The sequence below is a fragment of the Phoenix dactylifera genome, chromosome 1 (genome assembly GCF_051530095.1).
Source record: "Phoenix dactylifera cultivar Ajwa chromosome 1, Ajwa_hap1_PhDact_Kaust_v1.1, whole genome shotgun sequence".
Lineage (NCBI taxonomy): Eukaryota > Viridiplantae > Streptophyta > Magnoliopsida > Arecales > Arecaceae > Phoenix > Phoenix dactylifera.
In genome coordinates, this window is record NC_143190.1 from 13385760 (window position 1) to 13409368 (window position 23609).

Here is a 23609-nt window from a genome sequence, read left to right on the forward strand (position 1 = left end):
TAATCCACTCTAGACTGACAATAATTTCCTTTATTCCTCATACCAAGAATTAATTCTTCATTAAAAATAATGCAGAACAATATTGCTATCAATTATTGAATCTAGAAGATGCAAAAAGAGGAAGAAGTACAAGCCTCCAAGAAGATTGAGACCTTAAGGATAACATACGTGATAAATTTGTAGGTTGACAATAAGAAGATCTAAGTCAACAAATACTGCACGAAGAAAAGGAATACAAAAAAGACAGAGAAAAAGAGAGAAAACAAGCAGAAGGTGATCAGAAATATTGGGTGAAAAACGGGTACGGCGCCATTGCAGGGCAAAAGGTGGGCTGTGTGGGCCCCAAGGTGAGAGAACTTGGTTTGAAGGAAGGACCACGACATACAAGCTACGAATATAGACTGAAATTTAATATGAAATAGCACGTAAATCCAGACGACTAGGAAGGAGAATGCGAACAAGTAAAAATTTTAAAAGAAAAAGGAAACAAGAAGACAAACAATGGAAGGTTCTGACGTTATCAGATTCGAGAGAAAAAAAAAAAACTGTAATTCAGAAGTCTACGTCCTCTGGCCGTCAACATACAAACAGGGTAAAGATTACAAAAACTTTGGCTTTCAGATAAGTCATATTCTGTTAGTGATTTAACAGAAAGCAAAGAAGAAGGTAAAAGATATGGTTTCCAGAATGCTAACTTGGCATTTACCTCAGAACTTGCTCACAAAATCTCATTTTCATACTGCATGGATTGGTATTAGATGTGCGGTATTACACTTCGGCGCCGCAGATTTGGATTGAAGGATACAATTATTTCTTCGAAAAGTGCAGGTAACTGATGTGCTCGGTGTAAGAACCGAGAGCTCACCTGCCTACGATATCTAGGAGAGCATTTAGAATGATCCTAATGCAGCTAAATAAAACTACTAATTAGGTGGTCACAGATGACATGAACGACCTGGATGTTCCGAAATACAAAGGGAAGTGCAGACTTATTTATGAGAAAAATGCAGATTAGACCATAAATTTCCAAAATTCTGCATTCCCAGTTATGCATTGAATCGAGGACCAAAACCCAATGTGGTTATTGCAGCATCGCATTCTAGCTTGTGCTGCTGAGAAATTACATTGCAGAATTCTGAGACGAGATGCCATACTGCCCTTCTGTTCCTGATGGGTTGTTCGTAATCATGGGAACGACCACCAGAGGCATCAGAAGTAACGAGAGCTGTGTTCTGTGTTCTTTACATGTACAGAAGCAGCAGAGTAGTTCTTCCATCACCCCACCAACCTTCCTCCACCAAAATGAAAGAAAAGATGAAGAAGAAGAAGAAGAAGAAGAAATAATAAATGAATTTGTAAAGGCATCCTTGAACGAGCCCCATGTCTATCATCGTCAGCAAATGTACAATGGCTGTTAGAACTGCAAAATCTTTGCCTCTACTCTGCTATCTCCCATCGGTATCATCTCATGTTGCAGCACTGAGGTTTCCCTGTCTGCAACTTGTCCAACAAACACATCATCTGCCGCGGGGACTGGTAGTGTGCCGTGTAGTAATTATCTATGCAGCCAAATTGACAAAACTTAATGTCATGGACATATCCCACAGGTCTTGTCGTGTTGAACTTCTCGACCCACATGCCCATGCTCACATCTTCCATTTTAAACAGCTGCATCATATGCAATCTCTTGTTAAAAAACCTAATCACCGTCATGTATAGTAGTAACATTTGCAAAAACATCCCTAAAAGAGTCTGGGAGAACTAGACTTGATGCCAATTTATGTATATGGCAAAAGAAACCAAGAAGACACCAAAAGGAAGATATTTCACTCTTCATGGACACAATTCTGTCTTCTTTTGTTACTTTTCAAAGGCATACCAAGTAAACCAATTATTGAAACCAGAAAGGTTCTAAAACTTTAAAAGAAGAGAGAGAGAGAGAGAGAGAGAGAGAGAGAGAGAGAGCTGTGCAGTGAGTACAGAAACCCATATTCCTAGGCAAGAGGGCACGTTTAATAGACTAAATAGTAAAGAAATCAATAAAACACAGGAGACACTTTGCCTTTTGATTTCAAATAGGCATCACAAAGGTCATCCCTCAGATGCAAAACGTTATGCACACACATGAGATTTGGTTGCAACCAGTCTTAAGCCTGGCTAACAAAAATTAACAGCTCCTGAATGTCCAAAGCATGAAGATAAAAAAAGCTTACCCTTAACCTCTGTTTCTCAAACTCTGACACAATAAAGCTTGCGATATCAGAAGAAATGACATAGCCAGGACCATTTGCATATGGTGGATAATCTTCTTCCGGCCATTCCTGAAAAGGGAGATGCTGAAGTCTTTCAGGAACAAATAACATGCATTTATCTAGTGGCATTGATGACAAAGATATATAAATTTTTAGAACACTGAGATGTTGGACAAGTACAATTAGCTAGCTGATTACTAGGAACTGGTAGAATTGGCATTTTTGCTTCCAACAGAAAAAGTATAAATTAATAAAAATCACACCATACACAGACTCATTCTTCAAGCTGAATCAAATTAGTTTTAGAACAAACTGCAGCATGTTGTTAAATGGAGCAATGATAATGCAAGGAAAATTGATCAGTGACTGACAAGTAGGACGATGTTGCCACAAAAGACTGCAAACGTGTGAGAGAAATCTAAGTATTAGATAAAGACATTAATATAATTCAATTATAGATAGATGAATATGAATATTTTGATGAAAGATATTCCAAAAATATGTCACACTATATGAGTACATCATAATTAGCTGAACGCAAGCTGCATGGATTCAAAAGTTAAACATCATGGTCCAAGAGAAAAATCAAATAAACTAAAATGATGTAACTTTACATCATAAGGAGAGAAAAATGCACGAGCTGGTAAGTCCATAAATGTAATTACATTTTTTTATCTTGAAAGAACAAGTAACAAAAATACAAACCAAGTTCTAGATATAAGCATAATGAGATTTCACAAAACATATGCTATGCAGGGGTCACATTTTAATAGACTCTTCTTCTTTTGCACCTCCTTCGTCAAAGTATTAACAGCTTTTAGATCCCACATCAGGTTAGAAGTTATATAACATCATGGTCCAGGGAAAAAAGGAATGCAAGTTAAAAATCATAAAAAGAACAGTTTATGTGCTGACATAAGCAAATATCGTTGCAATAATTTTTCACTTTCCAAATAAAAAATAACATTAAGTTAAAATAGAACCCAAGTTTTAGAGACCTGAAATTTCATAACCCACATGCTATGGAGAGGCGAGATCAACATGAAACTTAACTTTGTCCTTTCAACTTTCAGTTCAAATGAATAAATGGCCAGAAGAGCCTAATTGACTTAAACATCCATCTAGAGACACTTCTTGAATTCTGTTTCATCCACATGCTGAAATCTCCTGCATATCAACCCTGTACCAGCCATGAGCCAGTATGTTAGGGGCAGGCAAACGTGTTAGGCAAAGTAGGCCCCTATAGTGTCAGATTGTGCTGTATCAAGGCAATATCAACACGTACGGAGCTGCATCTGGGATTGTACCTACCAGCAACCATCAATACCATACCAATCCTTGATATTTGAATTTTTGGTTTTGGTTTCTCTATCTATGACACATTAGTGAATCATTGGAGCCTCCTCTCAGCCTTTTAACCTTTTGACTTATGGAAGCACAAGAATCTTTCTAGAATACAGTATCTCGCCATATTTTTATAAGCTACAGAATGAGGATCCATAGAGTTAACCCCAAGTAGTAGTACAGGGTTGATTGTTACATAATGGTTACAGATGGAGAACAAATTACACCAATGTCACTAAAAGATAAAAATGCAGCTTTAACCATTGTGTGAAACATGCAGTATTGGAAACATTGTGACCAACACCCATATCTGTATTCTAGAATGTGATGAAGCAACACTCAAGTCAAAGGATAACGAGTCATGAAATGCATAAGCATGGTCACACAAGTATTGAGATACAATAGCCAGATAACCAGAAAATATTTATCAGAGTGGTAAGCCCAGGAGCCAAATCGAGAATCTAATCATGTTGGCAATGCTGCCTTTTGTCATGCTGTGTGCCCAAATAAAGAAATTTATGGCCTAATGACGTACAAATTAATGTTGCAAATTTATCCTATATGAGTAGTCAATTTGCTCATACATGTGCAGTAGCATATAGATGTACACCCTTCCCCATCTCAACATGTTAGTTTTCAGGGTCTTGCATTGTTTCTAACTTTCTATATCATCATGGTGGTGATACCCAATTCCACATCTTCCATAACATAGTAATTAGCAAATATATTCACAACTTGATATGACAATATGCACTTTAATATGCAAAAACCAAACCAAAGTTGCAAACCCATTTAGTTAAATCAAGTTGTGCATCATGATGACCTGAATATAATGCCGTTAGCAACCCTAATGCTATTATTAGTTAGGACTCAAGTAGTGATGGGCTGTCATACCTTTGATGAAAAGAATGCTTAAGAGAAGACAATATGTATACTTTTAGAGAATATATATAACAAATTGTTGGTTAAGAATCAATGGTGCTGATCCAACATCTACTCCAATGACTTTTCAAGGCATACATGTATTATTTCGAAAATGGAAAAGCATATTCATGAATTTCAAATTGATAAAGTTCTATTTTCAACAAGAAAAGTGCATGACAACAAGGGACATCGATAACAAGATACTTACACCAGCAGCTAATAATTGTAGGAACCACATAATGGCAAAAAATCTACATGACCTATTGCCTAATCAATAATCACCTATCCCAAATAAATACCAGAACAGGAAAACATTAAACTTAAAGAAGCACATTTCAATCAGCATACTCTTTCATGAAAATAGTTGAAAAATCTATAACTGAGACAAAAGCAAAGATACAAGTAATTACCTGATACAGGAAAAACAAGAATGAGATTTTATTTGTTTCTATATTAGCAGTTACACAGAACTTTTGTATAAACTCATCAGGGTGTCTAAAGGATTCTCAAGTAAACTGATAAATGAGAATAGACACAATGGAGAAATTTAGTACAGCTAGTAAGGAACATATACCTCATATGTCACGGCCCACTTCCCTTCTCGCAAGGGCTTGTGGTAGTAATTTATATTTCCCACATACAGGCTTCTTCCACTTGGGATTTTCTTGACTTCATTCATTACCGCATCAACTCTAACAAAGGTGTCATCATCGCACTTCATTATATACTTTGCAGATACTGCACGAACCTGCATGAGCAAGATAAAAGTTGGAAGAGACTTTTTTTGTAGGGGAGGCGGGCAATTGAGCGTCATTGAAGCAACAAAATTTTAATACATAATACATACCCCATACTCACATATGGCAATGGTCTTCAAAACCACAAGATCATAGCTATCCATAAAAGGCACTATAACAATGTCACCAAAGAACTCTGCCTCCTTCTTCAACTCCATATTTACTTCCCTTCTTCCATTCTGTCAGAAACAAAGTTTCAATAAACTAATGTTTGTAAAGCAGAAACAGAAAAGTGAGAAGCATTGCAATAACAGGTTTAAAATTTACCAATGCAACAAAAAATCGAGCCACAACATTTGATGATTTTCTAATGGCAGACATCCATGACTTCCTCACAGCCATACGCTCTGCAAAATGGTTGCCAGCAGAAAGGATGCCAATAAACAGTTCGACAGGACCTTCAGAAAGTGAAAGGGCCCGCCATTCAGGCAACCACTCCAAATGCCTCTGCGGAGCATAACTAGGATGTGATGTAGGCAATGAACCAGCAAATATAGATTGGATGTCAAGGTCCCCAATCAATGACAGGCCAGTTGCATCTTCAAGAACAAAGCCCTGTGTCCAATAGCATAGACTGTAAAATAACAACTAACGCATCTTGTCAAAGCCAGAGAACATCAAACACCAGGGATTTTGAAAGCACAACTTACAGTGCGGTACGGGAAAGAAGTTACATGCCTCCCATCAACATTGACGTGATAACCTTCTAAACCAGCACTAAGAGTAAGGACAAACAACTTATCTTCTACAAATGGGTATGGCCAGTCGATGGAAACCTTCTTTGTCCTACCAATCAAACGGTTTAACCACCAAGTTGTCTTTGACTCCTCTGAATGGTTATCATCATCGCGAATCCACTTTTCACACTTTACCAGCCCATCAACTGTCGAGACAAGCAACTTAGATGTTACCGGTATTTCTATAGGAAATATATATGACTTCCCATGATAGATGCAGAATTAAAACACCCAATTCACCAAGAGAAAGGGATTTGTTTATCTTTGAAAAAAACAAAATCAGGGCTTTATTCGAACAGATTTTTCTTCTCAGGCCAGTCAACAAGATGAGGAAAGTTATTACTGCTAGAAATGACAGTCCCCACATTTGAATTGAAAAATATTACAAGCCACCCTGGAAAATTTTAAATCTTAAAAATCAGCACTCTGATTGAAGAAAAACGATTACTCCCTTCTTCAAAAAGCAAATATGAAAGCCTGTATTGAACAAAGATTTGGATTTTTTTTCTACAATTAGATAATTCAGTGTGTAAAATAAAGTAGAATTCAGTAATTGGACTCTAAAATTTAGCTAAAAGTAAAGGCTTTGCCAACGTACCAGTCTCCTCATCGGCCCTAGACTTCCACCCCTCGCACCGCTGAGCCGCACCCCATTGCATGCGGTAGCAAGTATTCTGTTCTATCACCGGCTTCCCGCTCCAGTCCCCCTTCAACCGAGGGTTGAAGTGGAGGATCCTCGGAGGGTCCTCGCCGTCGACCGTCTTCAGCCCCTGCAGCTCCATCATGAACTGCGACACCATGATCGGTTGATCCCCGTCATTCAGAATCGTTATCTTGGGGTCATACTCCGGGTGGGCCTGATACGGTTTCGCCACCAGAGTGATGTGGGACCCCAGCGTCAGCCCGCAGGGGAGCACCATCACCCTCCCACGCTCCTGGAACTCGGCCCCCGTCAGTACGATCGAGTGCGGGCAGCTCTCGTCCGTCCGATTCCCCTCCGACGACGCCGGCGGCGGTAACAAAGGCGCCGACTTTAGCTCAATCAACAGCTTCGACCCGACCTCCCACGCGTCCCTCGCAGACTTGTGCAGCTCCGAGATAGGGCCGCGACCAGTGGCGTTGAATTCCACGAAGTTAAGGCTTGAGACGATGAGGGACCGAAGGTGACGCCGGCGATCGGCAGGCGGGCGGGGGTGGATGGGGCCGGAAGACTGTGGGAGCCGGAAGGAGCCCCTGGATGGTCTTGCGGGGGCGGACCTCTCCTCCGTCGCCTCCTCGATGTCGAGGTGGCGAACACGCGTCATAGCGTCCCCACCGCCGATGACCCCGCCCCCGCCGGCGATCCAGCGGGAGAGAAAAGGGAACTCGAAGAAGAAAACGACAGCAACATAGAGGAGCGCCAGGGCGAGGAGGACTTGGAGTGATCGCTGCCGGCTGAGGGAAAGCATCACGTCCAGCTTCGATCTCCTCATCGTCCCGGCTCCCGCTACTTCCCCCCCCCCCCCCCCCCGGATAAAAGAATCGGGGATCGGTGGAAGAAATCGGAGCCCCAACCGGTCCCAAACCCTCACCCTAACTGGATTCCAGTCAAATTCGGCAAAGCTGGAGTAGAGAAATCGAAGGGAAACAAGACTAAAAATCTCCAAACCCTAACCCTAATTCCCAATAATTTTTTCCCCGAATAAGGAAGGAGGGGAGAAGGGGAGTGAGGAACTAAAGAGGAAAGCCAGCCGTTTAAGGTTGGCTTTTTTAAAAAAAATTATATATATATATATTTTAATGAATATATTAGGCAAAGGAGGAAAGAACGAAGAAGAGCTTACAAAGGCGTTTGGAAGAAGGAAAAACCAAAGCACACGAACACAGGCGACACCGACCGTTGAATCACACCATCTGCTATCCAGCACCGAACAGCATACCTATTTCACATGGACACGTACCCACCGACTAAGAATACACGCGCCCTTTTCGAGAGCCATGGAGGCATTGGACTCGCAGGTTTGAAGTCTACGTAAAGAGCCACAGGTGACACCTTGCAAGGTCCGTCATGCTGCAATAAAGAGGAGTTAAGACAAATATAAAGACAAGACAGATTAGATGGAGATGAACAAAGAACGGCCCAAAAGTGTTAGATTATAGATACGAGTTAATTAAGTAATAAGATTTCAAAAAAAAAAATTGAAGGGAACAGGGAGAAACGGATGTTGAGATATAGTCTATTTAGCTTCTTCTATTGTTTGAGTATTTATAATGGATTAATTTGATTAGATAATTAGATGATTAATTAACTAGTAGGGGAATAGATGGCACGCATGAGATGAGTGAGATGCATTGGGTCGCCGTCTCTGGATTTTGAGTTGCGCTGTCCTAAGGAAAGAATCAATGTAGATAGCATAGTACATCTGAGGTCGGTTGCGGATAGGGCCATTCTTCATATGGAGGAGATCTCTCGTGTCGCGATGCCGTCATCCTTTGGGACAGTTAGAGAAATCTAGGGTTCTCCATTCGTTCCTGTAGCGTCCAGAACCGTACAGATCTTTTGGGAGCCCCCACCTCCTAATTTTCTTCGGGTGAATTTTGACGGCAGTGTCGATGAGGAAGGTTGTACTAGAGGTGTTGGGTTTATCATTAGGGATCACGAGACCAGACTGATTGCGGCGGGAGGCCAGCGGATTTTTGACATGTCTGTGGTATGTGTTGAGCTTAGGGCTGCATGAGAGGGAGTCATCAATGCAAGGCGGCTGCTAGGTGCGGACCGCATTGTATTTGAGGGAGACTCGGCCATGGTGATAGAGTGGATCTGGGGCCGTGTCTCAACATGAGTTTGAGTTTGATGCTACGTGATGTTCGTAGCTTTTTAGACGAGAATGGCCTCTCATGGGCCACACACGTCTACAGGAAGGCAAACAACGCAGCCGACTGGGTGGCCTCATTTGTGGCCCACCACTCATAAGGATTCATTTGGGGTGACCATGCGTTTGTGCCCCAGTCTTTGTGTTATTTGCTCTTTTCTGATTTTGTTGGTTGTACCCATATCCGGCGCATATGAGCTGCCGTTGTACCCAAAAAAAAATGTAATAGAATTCTTTCCAATAGTTCATAAAATTTTATTGTTGCGGCGATTAGTGATCCAAATAGATTTAGATCAAAAAAATAATTCTAGATTACTGATGATTTTTATCTCAAAGTAATTTAATTTTTAATGACCTAAAATTATTGTGGCATGCTATGTTTGAGCAATTAAAAATTTTCATAAAATTATTAGGATACAACCAAATATAGTAATCTGACCATCTATACCATCTTTGACCCAAGGATGATCATCCATGTCAAATGCCTTTCTCATATGCGTGCATGAGGAGGCGGTGGAATGAATAAACAGCGGATTAAGCCTCCTTTTGAACTTTTGGAAGTCTGTCAAACCTTTTTATGGCTACCGAGGCTAATGGCACTACTTTTTGCACCAGGATTTAAAAGCAAACGGTCATATGTCCCTTTTTCTTTTTAAATGGAAATTTGCCCCTTTTTAGTGCTGTCATTGTTTGCAAAGGAAAACTTTGTTACAAGATTCGCTCCTTGGTCAACATCTCGACCGAGATCTGGGTTTATTTTCTAAAATATTTTCTAAAATATTCTCTATACGATATAATAAATATCTTGACCAATGTTTAATGGTTTGATATAAATTAAAATATTTTTTTAGAATTAGCTTAATTTTCTAAAATATTGGTCACTAAATTTCTTATTCCTTCCTCTTTTATCCATATTCTCTTTTATCCATATCATCAGTAGAGACCGTAGCAAACAGAAGCTTGAACTAGAATTTTTAATGCAATTTCACGTGCCACACATATAGTATTGGTTATTATCAAATCTATTTGGATTAATACTTTTTGGCCTTGCACTAATATCTTGGATTTATGAGTACTCTAGAGCTAACCCAATCTCATAGGTAAGTACTTCACAAGTGTCTGCAATAGATGAACATCCAGCACAATTAGCCAAGGACTCATTAAAGATAACTATTCTTCCCCTTGTTGTTGCTTTGAAAAGCACTTTAGCTAGAATAGGACTATGGAGTAATTATCTCCTAATTATATTGTGCTTCTTCTACCATCCTAAAACAACTTAGTATCTATTGAACCTTTTTCTTGGGATCTCCAATCATTAAGGTTAGGTTGCCATTAATGGATGACCAATTAATGGGCATTAGTCCCATTCTCTTCATTAATTCCATAACTTACCTTCTCGCGGGTCCTTTGGTTAGTGGATTTGCTATATTCTTACCAGATCTTATATACTCCAATGCTATTACTCCATATTTTTGAAGGTACTATAATATCTTTAGTCTCACACGTATGTGTCTCTTAGGTTTATTAGAGTACTTTTGCTTGGGGCTAAAGTCACTTGATTGTCACATTGTATGGATACCGCAGGAACTGGTTTCTCTATAAGCGACGGTTGACAAGCTTTTAAGCCATTATGCATGCAGTCGGGTACTGTCAAGTGCAATCATCTCTGATTCCATAGAGGAATGTGATATATAAGTTTGTTTTGCTCGTTTCTAAGCTATAGTGGTTCCACCAAGTGTAAACACATATCTAGTAGTGGACTTTGAGCTCTTTGAATCGGCAATTCAATTGGCATCACTACATTCTTCTGATATAGCTGGATAACCAATACAGTGAATACCATAAAACATAGTCTATTTTAAATATCTTACTCTATCAAGTACTTTCCATTATTGTGCATTAGGAGAACAAGTATATTTACTAAGTATATTGGACTTTGAGCTCTTTAATTGTGTCATTGGTTTACCCCCATTTTTTACTCAATTTTACACTATGATCATAAGGTGGGATTTACAATTAAACTTATCAAATTTATTTAACATTTTTTCTATATAATATGCTTGTGTAATAGTAATCCTTTGAGATGATCTTATCAATTTAATTTCTAGGATTACAACGGCTGGTTCTAGATCCTTCATGTCAAAATTACTAAATAAGAAAGATTTAATATCACTAATAGTTTACAAAAATTATAAATGATTTTCTAAATATAGTTTTATTTTTTATTAGAATAAAAGATGAAGCTTCAAATAAATATATGATTTATAACAGTAAAGTTAAAAATCAATTTAATAAAAAAATTAAAATTTTTAGATCAAATAGAGGAGGAGAATATACCTTAAATGAGCTTAATAATATTTGTAAAACAAATGGTATCGTTCATGAAATTACCTCACCTTATTAGTCCTAGTCTAATGGAGTGGCTGAAACAAAAGATATAGTTAACTCTATGACTACCAGTTCTACTGTATCTTTTAATTTACGGAGGGAAGCTCTTCTATCTACTTATTATATCCTTAATACGATTCTCCACAAAGATTATGACCTAACACCTTTTGAGTTGTGGAAAAGTAGAAAATCTAATTTGAATCATCTTAAAACATGGGGGCGTTTAGCCAAGGTTAAAATTCAAAAAACTAAGACGAGAAAATTAGATCCTAAACAATAGATGGGGTATTTATAGGATATTCTCAAAATACTACTGCTTATTGAATTATGATCATAAAATTAGAAATTAATGGAATTGATATAAATATTGTAATAGGTTCTAAAGATATTGTTTTCTTTGAAAATATTATACCTCTTAAAAGTAAAGTTAATAGATCTTTTAATCTTTCTAATCTATTTTTTGGTAGCAATTCTAATATAAAGGATATTAGTGAAAATACTAATTCCTCAAATTTAAAAGAACCCAAAAGAAATAAAAGACAAAGAAATGAAAAGAATTATGGAAATGATTTTTATATCTCTTTGGTAGAAGATGATCCTAAGTATTATAGATATGCAATTAATTCAATAGACTCTATATTTTGGAAAAAAGCTATTAATAATGAAATGAAATCTTTTAATGAATAATGGAACTTGAGTTCTTGTTGATCTACATGAAGGGTGCAAACCTATAGGCTGTAAATAGATGTTTAGAAAGAAATTAAGAATAGATAGTTCTATAAATAAGTTTAAAACAAGATTGGTAGCTAAAGGTTTTACCAAAATAGAAGATTTTGGCTGTTTTGATACCTTTTCTCCGTTTAATAAAATTGCATCTATTAGGATTTTAATTGCTTCAGCTTCTATATTTCTATATCAATCGGATGTGTAGCTTTTCATGCATGTCTTTGAGATCTTTTATAACTCACGACAACTACACATTAATCCTACAACTAAAGAGAACCACTAATTACATGACGCCTTCTATATACAATAGATTATTTTGGAGGAGAATTGGTAGAAAAAATAAGGAGACGTTAAAAGTAATAGCTCCTTTTCACCCCACTACACTTGGACTCTCCTTTTTAAAATGCAGCAAGTGCTGGCATTTTGGTATTCCAAGGAAAAAATGAAGCTTCAGGTGGACATAAAGGAGAACTTAGCGAATTATCTAAGCCTAATAGATTAGTAATTTCATATGATCTACCCCAATAGCCTGGTAGTGCCACTTAACTACCAACTATTGGGACAAAGGAATGTGCAATAGATGGAGAATTTATACTAAATTAAGCAAGCAAATTATATGTCATTAGTGAATTTATAGCAGTGATGTACTCGTGCCGAATTGTGGTTAATGTTCTCATGCTAATTGATAGAGTGAACCAAAATTATAATTTCAAAATAGAGTCCTTCACTCTATCTAATCCACCAATTGAACAAATTCATTGTGACAAAGCAAGATGGTGTCATGCAATTAAATCTGATTCAGTCACCTTACCTCTCTTTTCTTTTGCAAACACCTTACTCCTCTTTTCCTATGTCCTTTTTTCGTTTGTCTTGTATGGTACCAAACTCATGTGCATCCAAATGCATGGTGAGACCCCACACTTGTGTGAAAATTTACGATAATCCTAATTTATGAGATGGCAAGAGAGAATGCTTTGCTAACAACAAACCCAGAAAGTTGCAATTATATGCAGCTCATTAAAGTTGATTTGCAAAAAGAACAAATATAACATATAATTAGTTCCATTCAATATATATATATATTGGTTGCACTTTTCTCTCCCATTTTTTTCTTTTCTTCTCTCTCTTATTTATTTGTATTCTCTTATGTATCATTTCAATTTCTCGATGAAAATGGTGGTGGTTGCACACCGTGCTCCTCCAAAAATAGAAGCCAATGTTTGGGTTGTATATCATCGATCATGATGGAGTATAAATTAATGACGATGATCTTATCAGCTATTATAACGCATCCTCGCACATGATTGATAGTTTAATTTTTCTTGGATCTTTCCATGGAGATGGATAGTATATGCAATCTGTCTCATACATGTTTGACCTTGAGGTTTGGTAGTATATATAAAACTCACCCTATAAATTATGGCCACTTGTAACCATGCTATCATGCACACGTCTGTATATCTGTGTATATATATATATGTGTGTGTGAGATTTATTTTAGAGATTGATTTTTATTTTGGAAAAGCCCAATTTTTCTATTCACCATTAATTACCTATATAATAAAAAGACTGATGATTGAATAAGATCCATCAAGTACATGTCCCACAGTCTATGCACTCATTCATTAGCACATGCTCCATTAATTTAGTCGTCCTGCAGTACATTAATAGTTGATGATCAAAAATTAGATCTTTGCAGTCCTTATAAATCATCTACCTAAAACTAATATCTAGGACATTAACAACAAACTAAGATGTTCATTACTATTACTTTCATTTTTTTTCTCGTTCCATAACCAAAAAAATAATAATTTTATTTTTATTTTCTTAATTTTTAGAAATATAAAAATATTTGGTATAGTTAATTATTTTAAAAATATAAGCATAGTATGGCTGACGAAATAACGGTAATAGTGATGAAAATGGTTGTATTGTTTGGAGGAATGGCAGCAATAATATGCTAAAGACCGTGATGGCAATAGTATAGCAAATGTGGTAAGAATTATGATGACGGTGCTGGTTGCAGCGAGACGGTAACAATATAGCAATAGTTATAGTGAAAGTGTGATGAAGATAATTGTAGAGTTGGTGATTGAAGTAAAAAATCATGTTTTTCTTTAAAAAAAATTAAAATAAGCTTTTCTTAAAGTAATAAAATTATGTTTTTAAAAAATAAAAATATTAGTTCTAAAAGAATATGAATAGCTAAACAAACCTCTACCCTCTTGCTTCAAGGCCTTTCTCTAAAAAAAAATAAAAAATAAAAAATTATTAAAAAAAAAAAAGCACTCTCTTCCTTTCTATCAAAACCTTCGACCAGATTCTCGAGTTTCTGCGATTCCAGCGAAGCACTTTCGTTGCACCGATCACGATTCACAACGCAGTGGGGCCTCACAAATCGGATATTCGGATCCAACCCTTCTCTCACTCTTTCTCTCTCTCTCTCTGACTCTCTCTCTCTCGGCGCCCTTCCCAATGGCTTATCCGCCATGGCCCGCTCTCCTCTTCCTCCACTGCCTCTTCTTCACCGCCTCTCTATCTCTCCCTCTTCCTCTCGGGTCCGTTTCCCACCCACCCTTTAATTCCTTATCCTTCATCTCTCTCTCTCTCTCTCTCTCTCTCTCTCTCTCTCTCTCTGTATGTGTGTCTGACTCCATTCCTTGACGATTTCAGTGCAGACATAAAGGCATTGACCGTTGGAGATGAGATCAAGAACGACCCTCTGCCCTTACACATGGGCCAGCGCATTTATGAGCTGCGGGGCCTCAGGGAATCCGCTTGGTATGAAGTGAAGATTTCTTACCCGCTTTCTGTATGATCCTTTGCCCCATCGAGTTCATGCTTCTGATTTTTCCATGACTCTGAAGTCACTGACATTGCGCTAAGCTGGTAATGATAGATTCCTGCTAGATTTTCTATTCAATTGAAGACTGGTGAATCGGAGCTTTGGTTGCGCAAGAACCGGAGATTGCTCAACACCGAGAAGCTAATTTTCAAGGCCGACGGTCATAGGCCGGTTGGTATTCGGTTTTTGTGGATGATTGATGTGTTTGGTTTGGTGTGAAATGTTCGGAGGATTTATGATCTGCGTGTAGGTGTATGTTATTGTGACTGTGGAGGCCGAGGGGTTTGTGGCGAAGCCAAATTTGAAGGAGAGGGAACTGGCGGTCTTTAATATTGGTAAGCGGTGGATTGCTCCTGTTTTTGTGCATTTCGGATGCGTCATTGTGTATTTGTTTGCTTTCTTTTGCTCTTATTATTGAAATGAACGGACAGGGCAATAGGAATATAGCATATTGCTGACTTGTATTTGATTCTTGTTATTCATATGATTGCATGTTCTCTAGCTTCTATGAAACTTAAATGTGTTCGGGCTAACTTGGGTGAGATGAGAGTTATGCAATGTAGTTCTTGTCATATGGATTTTGAAAAGGTGGGGAAGATATTGTCAATGAAAGTTATACTGATCTCTTGAGTCTTGTTGGAGCTATCTAACTAGCTAAAAAAGAGAATATTTTTGAGGGGGAGCAAAATTTATTTTTTGCCATTGTCAGATAAGATGAAATGTTTTGTTTTTTTGAACACCGGGCAGCACTTTAAGATCTACTCGATCTGTTTCTTCAGCTTTCTTGCCTCCTCTTTTTGTCGGAATGTCTGAACTTGGAGAATCTGTTCTCCATGTTCGCTCTTCCTGTTACACTTTACCTCAACTTGAAAGGCGCATTCCTAGTACTAAGGTCCATGGCCGGTGATCACCAGGCCTTTTATGCATTTGTCAATTATTTCTATTACTGTTTTTTCTAGCTTCCTCTAAAACATTGCATGCCTGCAGATGTTAATGTTCATGCAACAATCTCAGAGGACAATCTTGGACAATTCGAAAAAGTTGTTTAACCCACTTTCTTTGTCTCGTATGTTTCTAGCTCTTATAAAGATTGTATAACATTGACGTTGGAATAAAAGCTTTGGATTTCTTGAAGAGACCTTTAAAATTAGTTGCAAAACATGCATTACTGGCTAACCCCCTCCAAGTAATTATGTGTTATTACCAGAATCCCCCTCAAAAAGTGGAAGGTGAAATCTAGTTCAAAGTGTCGAGTCAGCATGGGAACTTTGTGCAACATAATTTTCTTTGTCAATGTGGGATCTCTAAGCACCAAGCTAATCTTTTTGGCTCAGGTTGTGCTGCTGACTCTAGAAAGGAATTATGGGCAGGAAAACAAGGGATAACAATGAAGCATATTGTAGATGGGACATTTTGATTTGTAAATTGTGAAAATTGATTTTGTGCTTGAACAAGTACATGAACAGTAATCTTTTACTGTTAGAATCATTGCTAAAGTCATACCTATCTGAATGCTCATAAACGAGTCAGTTCTTCCCTGTAGGAACTTCAATCATGGATTAAAATGTCAGTAGGCTTGTAAGATACAGCACGGTATGTATCATGCTCCTGTTTTTCCAGTTCAGCACTTGTGATGTACCAGTTGCAGCTAGTGCTTGGCACATAAATCTGGTAGGGTGTCTAAGCAGTGGCATGTCATGACATACCATTAGCATGCAATACCTTTATGAGAAGAGTGATTTTTGATGATCCGACAACCTCCCTTAGCATATAAGTAGAACTTTCAAACCCGTACATTCTGATAACTAAATAATTGTTTGGTTATATTGTGAAGAAAATTTTGACTCCAAGCTGACTCCCTTCAACAGAAGATTTTTTTTTTTAATCTTCTAAACCCAAGCTAAAATTTTTAAAACAATATAACTTGGACGGCATGCTATAACTTTGGGAAACTTGATCACTTTCTTCCTAGAAATGTAGCCATATACTTGAAGGTGAATAGTCAAGCAATCCGTCCAATATCCATGCCTCTTAGGTTAATGACATGACTATGGAGAGTAGAACCATCATACCTAATGAATAATTTGAAATCATTAACCATGTGATTCACCTAGAATTTTGATACATTGATAGGGAGGTTGATATTGTTGCTAAAGTTAAATTGATCTTCACATCTCTATGTTCAACCTACCAGGTCACAGAGGGAAAGGTGTAGTAATAATTGAAACTTATCATGATGAGTTCTGGAAGAAGGCAGCATGGAGCTTACATTTATTTCCGAAAGATTTCTCTCTCTTCACCAAGTATATCATGTATTAGATTTAGAAAGAAACTTCGCAGGTCTTGGTTATGAGTTAATTTTATCCAATGTGGTTGCAATAATCAAGGCAGACTTCTTTTTTGAATAATATATGCATATGTGTGTGTATGTGTGTTTATTTCTGGCAAGAAGGATGAGATATATATTGTATAGTTTGCTAGTTTGCTGAACACTATTGTCAAATGTAACTATCATTGTTCTTTGTTGTTTTTTTTTCCATTGTAGAAACAATGTGAGGTTTGGCATGAGTCTCTAGAATGTTGAGCACAAATATATTATGAAGATCAATAGATATGGACTTAAAATTCAAACTCAATCGAATTTATAAATCAAAACATCAAAACTCCATTTCTTTTTAAACTAATCATAAAAGAAAATAGCAATCGTCAAGATGATAAGTAGAGGAACTTCTCGACAATTCATTACATTTGTACATAATCACCAAAAGAAAAATTGTTCAATACTTAATTCATAGTATGAATGAAACTTTAGACAAATTCCAATCTATTAAGGCTTGTGTGAGGACCTGCTAAGCAGAAATATCATGGCATTTTTATTCTAGTAGGGGAATGTATATCAATAATCATCACCCCTTACAAGGACGTTGCCGTTGTCTGTTAAACCATGTCTTATTTATACACCCAATCCCGATCTAATGTGGTCGCTGACAGGGAAATAAGCATTCGGGACATAATAAATCATGTCATCCAATAAGATTAAGGAAGGTGAGCAAGTAGCTTATCTAGTTTCATTTGAGCACATTATAAAGCTTGGGAATAGAGGATACTCGACCTAAGATTCTTAAGAGACAGTCTGATCCAGATAGGTGTTCCACCAGCCAAAAGTAAGAATCAAAACCATCTGTATATGTGTATGTTGGGCCTTGCCTGAAACAGTTCAGTTTATGAAATGTGAAACGGATCGATACTACATTTGTATCAAGAGATGCAATATTCGTTGATAAAATATGAAGGGTAAGATATATAAAGTACTCCAGATGAAATTACTGGTACACCTGAAGGCAAACATATGCCTGATCCCCGACCATAGAGACGTAAACTGGACTAAATAATACACTTCAGATTTTTCCAACTATTTGACAAAAAATGGACCTATAACTTATATGGGTGTTAAATCCTTGAATTCCTTGAGGGCACCAACTTTTGGAAGGTTGCCACCACACTGGAATTCCATATTTCAAAAGAAGTTTCATTGGATTTACCTCCTAAATATGACTAAGGCCTGAAAATAAATATTGTAGAATAATCAGAACAAATTGTTTTGATGAAAATTACATGGGTAGATCAGTAGATTAGGGATTTATGGAGCACAAAAACATTAATCTTTAAGATACCTATTATCGTGTTATCAGGAGAACCACCATCTATCTGTTAATTGTGTTTGCATCCCTTTATGACCAAAGGATCCATCAAATGGATGAAAAAACTATATTTCCTAGTAGAGAGTAGGATGAAGAAAGTTGTGTTGAATCTGAAAGATATTTTTTAAATATGCATCAAGGAATACAGAGTGTGTAGATTGCTGTATTTTCTACACATAAGCGAACATCCAAATGGTGGCATGAGAAATTTGAACAAGTAATACTATCTCATGGATTTCTAATTTTTGAATCCAATAGGCTTCATATACAGTAGGGTTCTGAATTGTGAAACTATGATTCTTTGTTTATATTATATAATTTTGTAAAATTGAAGCAAACACAAAGGGATATACCCGTAAGGAATCCCAATTCATTTTAACATGAAAGATTCGGTTTACTGATAATCAATTTGAAGATTAACCTCTGAAAATACGGGCAGCACAGAGAGGGCTATTAAAAGATATAAATCTCAATTGTACCTTGAAAGAACCTAGTACCAAAAAAATGAAAATCAATTTAGCACTACTAGAAGACTCTCAAATTATTGGAATTTGATAAACTTTATGATATTCAATCTGCCAAATGTTTATCTTAATTGGAAGATTAATAGTAATTCTTGTTAGTCTGACTATCGTCACTTAAATTCTTTAATGAGATACTCAGTGAAAAGGGACAGAACAAAATATGCTTTACTGGACTTGAAGGATAAAGTAGGACAGATGTGAACCAAGATAATGATGAAACTAAAGAAATCAACAGGTCATGTATTTGAAGCAAAACTTTCATTTTTTCTAGATGGTGGAGGAAAACCGAGGTGCTTTGACTGGAGAGCTAACTAATTTGCATAGTAGTCACAAAGTTTTAATTTGCCATTATCTGCTATGTCAGTTTATTAAAACAACCAAGCTGCAGCATCTAGGGTTGATTGAACAGCATGATGTAAACCTTAAGAGACATGCCTAAGGTTAAAAACTTAAAATAGTTACAAACTAGCTCATGTGGTCTTTAGAGTTAATTGAGTCTGCACGAGTGCTGCTGATACTTTTATAAGTGAATCGTATAGGTTAGTAATCAATCTCGCCAAGGGTTATGTTGCTAAAGTCATATTTCTTACAATCTTCGGTGGCCAAATAACTTCACTGATTGAGAACCCTGTAAAGCTTGTTCTATGAGTAAAATTAAATTGATTGGGCAATCAAGAACTGGACTTGAAAATATCCTTATGGCCCATCACATAAATGAAGCTAGGTGAACAATAATTGGAAGAAACAGAGATGCTTCGTAATTCATATTAGTTGGTAACTTAGCTGGGAAGGGTATGGTATTCCACAAAGCCTTTGATTTTTTCAGGATGTTCCAGCAAAGATGTTCTCGAATCACTTACAGATGAAGCTGGTGCTGTCCGGTGATGCTTTAGCCTTCACTGCTTGGTGTATATGTAATTTCCAATAAACAAGGTGTTCTTGATTGAGTTCAATGCAACTTGTTAACGAAGGAGAAAGTGAAAATGGTACTAATTGAGCAAGAGGAAACAAAAAGTCCAAAGTGATGCAGATGAAATTCTAGATATAACATAATGTGGTTTTGGAAGAAATGAGAAGGTAAACTAGTGCGTACATTTCTACTGAGAGCATGCGACACTGATCATAGGTGTCATCACAAGATGCTGTTGGCTCAATTGGTTATTTTGTGTTATCAAAGCAGTAAAACAATTTATCACTTGTTTCTATATGATTTATAGGAAAAAAGGTGTGCCAATGCATGAGACTCTTACCGTTATAGAGCCTGAGAAGGGTTAGATATACATAGCCTTACCCCATGCAAAAAGGCTGTTTCTGTGTTTTAAACCCACGACACTCAACTCACAGTAAAGCAAACTTACTGTCGCACCAAGGCCAACCCTCTTCTATCATTTATATACTGAACTCCTACTAAATATGTACTATACTGGTATTATTTGGTGGAATGGGTGGTCTTCTTTTTTTTTTTTTTTTTGGGGTGGGGGGGGGGAGTAGGGGGTTCACACATGCATAGTTCCATTAGGATACTGTTTCCAAATGTTTTATAGTGTAAAATGTTTTTGTATTTGCTGGCTGAATGCAAACAGAGAGCCATTTAAATCTGGGAAAAATGACCTTGACTTTTCTTTCATTTATAAGATTACCCCTCTTAAAGTCTCCTTGCTAATTGTAGTAATATTCTTTTTCTTTTTGTAGAGGATCAACGCGGAGAATTTGCAATTTATACACCTTGGAATTTCTTGCTTTTATTTTTTGTTGTAATATTCTTTTCTTTTTGCAGTGTGTGATGAATTAATGCTCGGGATTCCACATGATGCTTGGTTGGTAGCTATTGCAGGTCTCCTCTGTCTGGTGCTGGCATTGGTTATTCCATCTTTCCTCCCACCACATCTGTTGCTGAGGATTGCAAGCTCGCAATCAAGTAGTGTGGCTGCGACAAAGGTTTCATAAGTTGTAACATGGTATGTTATATAAGGACATCAATCAGATGTGCAATTTAATTATTGTCAATTAAAACCTTCGAATTAGGTTGTGATACTAGAGGCTCAGAGGATCAGTAGCCTAACCTGTCCTATAAAATTCATTCACCTTCGTTCTTTTGCAATTCTTTACGATATTCAATGCATAATTTTGATGACCAGAAATGTATATGGGGAACAATATGGAAGCAGGTCATAAATGATGGTCAAAATATTGTTCAAAGTTGAAGGTAAATCAATCTTGGCCACTTAGCATATATAATACATTCTCAGAGCATCTGAAGAAACTGTGTTTTGGCCAAATGATCTGGTGCCATTTTGCCCAATTGCTCTCCATATGGGCAAAGCTTTAATCTTAGCATGTGGCAGAGCTTCCATAGAATGTCATGCTTTTGCTGAGAAGGCGATAGAATGTCATGCTTGACAATAATGAAATACTTCACTGGTAGCTTAGTATTGCTGGTATTTTGAATTGAAGGAGTTCTTGAGCGAGGAGAATATCATCGAAGCACCGCCGACAAACATCACTTGGACCTGGGTTAGGTCTTTTGCTTTAAAGAAAGCTCTCTGTGGTGGGGTTTGATGCTCTACACTATTTGTGATTTATGTGAAAATCATGTTAGTGCGAGGACAAAGATTTAGATGAGACCTTCCTGAAAATGCCATGTTTAAAGTCCAGATTGATCCGTTGCTAGGAAAAAAAAATACATGTAATTGATCTTAAAAATATGATTGTAATGAAGTATTTTTGATAGAGAATTAGAATCTATCATTTTTGTCATAATTCATATATCATAAGATTTTTTAGAATCTTTTGTACTCATTCTTGTGAGAGAACTACCGAGTGCTAGCTCGGATGGTATTATCTCGTCACTTGGCGGGCAGGAGATTGAGTGTTCTATTCCTGTAATCCCGGAAGAGAAAGGTTTTGACTTCAAAAAAAAGTAGGTTAGGAAACAAATCATGAAACTAAAAACCAAGCATGTGCAGTGCATGGCCAAAATCATGGATTAAATGTTTAAATATATGATCAAATTACTTGTTTTTTTTTTGGTACATATCAAATTATTTTATGTTTAGATATATCTCTCTATCAACATTTAGTCCGCTTTGCTCACTCTCTTGCCTTAGAATATTTCGAGTATCATACATGTCAACCACGACATCCTGGGTGCTTTATTTGGTGGTGCTCCATTGCTCTCGCCATTCTCCTACAACCAGGGTTTTATAAGGTTAATTTTAACAAAGCCCTAAAGGATGATGGTCAGGCTAAAGCAATTACTTGAAGCTAGTTCGGTTCCATTAGTTGAGAGCTACAGGCAGTGTGAAGGCTATCACTGTGGCATTGTCAACTTTCCACCCTTTCAGATTGTGGGTTGATGGTGATTCAAGCGCTATAATAAGCTGGATAAATGCCAACATGGTTCAGCTCATGGGTATCTCAGAAGTCTCAAGCACATGAGGGCCGGTTGCACCAATTTCCATGGTTCTCACATTCTTGGGAAGGGCACTAAGGCTACTAATTGTCTTACTAACATTCCATGCAACTTTGCAAGTTGGTGGATCCATGATTTCACTTGTAAGGTGATGCATCAGGCCTTGGCAGATGTTAGATCTCTTGATTTCTTATGTGTATAGCTAGGATAATCCTCCTCCAATTTCTCTTAATAACAAGACCAATAAATATTATTTATCCATGGTGAAGATGAAAGGTTTAGTAACTAAAATATATACTTCAATTATGGTTCATGCTACAAAAAAAGGTCCTTTTCCTTTGAACTAGGATTAGATGAAGGCGGGATTTGACCCCAAGTCATTAGTAGCATGCCAACTTTACCAATTAGCCAATTTGCAAAAGTGGAATCATGAAAAAGAATCAAGGAGACAAAGATTAGATTTATACTTTTCTTTTTTAAAAAAAGATTAATGCTATCATATACACACGCCATGATGTGCCCTTCTCTGGTTCTTCGAGTTGAAATGATTTTAACATGTTGAGATAAGGATCAAATTTTCCTTCCACATATAGAAATAGACAATTAATTTGTTTGCAGAAGGATGCCATTTAAAAACATATAAATGTGAGAGAGGTTTAATATATTACTTTCATGATTAACTCTTAAGATTATCAATAATAAAGATCAGTATATGCTCAATTAATTATCAAAGGATGTTTTTGTCCAAAAACTTGAGAGATTGTATCTGTAGAAGAATGTTTTAAAATTTAGAATATTCTCTTTCTCATATAATACATACATGGCTTATATAGAGCTAGCATCACCGAGTTTAGCCAAAGATAGAATGGAACATTTGATGTTGGACATTTAACATTATAATCGATCATCGATTTCATCAAATCCCCATTGATTGCAAAATCGAACCATGAATAGATTGTTTGATTTTATTTCCCTTTTCATTTCATGTTTGTAGAGATTTTTCTTTTTTTTAAAAAGAAAATATTTGTAAGATCTCACTTCTTTCTCACTATGAATGAATATAGATATGTTAGGGGAAAAAAACATCGCCGTAGTTCAGTGAGCAGA

The 23609-nt window shown here is 37.0% G+C and overlaps 2 protein-coding genes across 10 annotated transcripts; one reads left to right on the forward strand and one right to left on the reverse strand.

Moving 5' to 3' along the window:
- Positions 1 to 1023: 1023 nt before the first annotated feature.
- Positions 1024 to 7883, reverse strand: LOC103697112 (hydroxyproline O-galactosyltransferase GALT6-like). The gene is made up of 7 exons (XM_008778904.5): positions 6653 to 7883; positions 5968 to 6200; positions 5585 to 5872; positions 5368 to 5496; positions 5095 to 5268; positions 2214 to 2321; positions 1024 to 1668 (listed from the first exon to the last, which is right to left on the reverse strand). Exons 1-7 carry the CDS (start codon positions 7524 to 7526, stop codon positions 1462 to 1464), a joined length of 2013 nt encoding a protein of 670 aa, XP_008777126.3. The 5' UTR covers positions 7527 to 7883; the 3' UTR covers positions 1024 to 1461.
- A 6558-nt stretch (positions 7884 to 14441) lies between these two features.
- On the forward strand, positions 14442 to 21873 carry LOC103697113 (uncharacterized). 9 transcript variants are annotated; one of them, XR_016403460.1, is made up of 7 exons: positions 14442 to 14578; positions 14694 to 14832; positions 14920 to 15036; positions 15116 to 15200; positions 20868 to 21048; positions 21229 to 21296; positions 21545 to 21873. XR_016403460.1 is itself a non-coding variant. In XM_089930432.1 (6 exons), exons 1-5 carry the CDS (start codon positions 14496 to 14498, stop codon positions 21035 to 21037), a joined length of 594 nt encoding a protein of 197 aa, XP_089786558.1. In that variant the 5' UTR covers positions 14442 to 14495; the 3' UTR covers positions 21038 to 21048; positions 21229 to 21873. The 9 variants fall into 9 exon arrangements, 8 of the variants coding, with proteins under 8 accessions (XP_089786558.1, XP_089786559.1, XP_089786560.1 ...); XM_089930432.1 differs by having other exon boundaries at positions 21229 to 21873; XM_089930433.1 differs by having other exon boundaries at positions 21259 to 21873.
- The last annotated feature ends 1736 nt before the right edge of the window (positions 21874 to 23609 follow it).

Coding starts and splice junctions, on each gene's coding strand:
- LOC103697112 (XM_008778904.5), bottom strand. CDS start 7,526: ATGAGGAGATCGAAGCTGGACGTGATGCTTTCCCTCAGCCGGCAGCGA. Junction 5,873..5,967: donor CTTCTTTCCCGTACCGCACT/GTAAGTTGTGCT, acceptor TATTGGACACAG/GGCTTTGTTCTTGAAGATGC. Junction 1,669..2,213: donor TTGAGAAACAGAGGTTAAGG/GTAAGCTTTTTT, acceptor CATATGATGCAG/CTGTTTAAAATGGAAGATGT.
- LOC103697113 (XM_089930431.1), top strand. CDS start 14,496: ATGGCTTATCCGCCATGGCCCGCTCTCCTCTTCCTCCACTGCCTCTTC. Junction 14,579..14,693: donor TCTCTCCCTCTTCCTCTCGG/GTCCGTTTCCCA, acceptor TGACGATTTCAG/TGCAGACATAAAGGCATTGA. Junction 14,833..14,919: donor AGATTTCTTACCCGCTTTCT/GTATGATCCTTT, acceptor TGGTAATGATAG/ATTCCTGCTAGATTTTCTAT.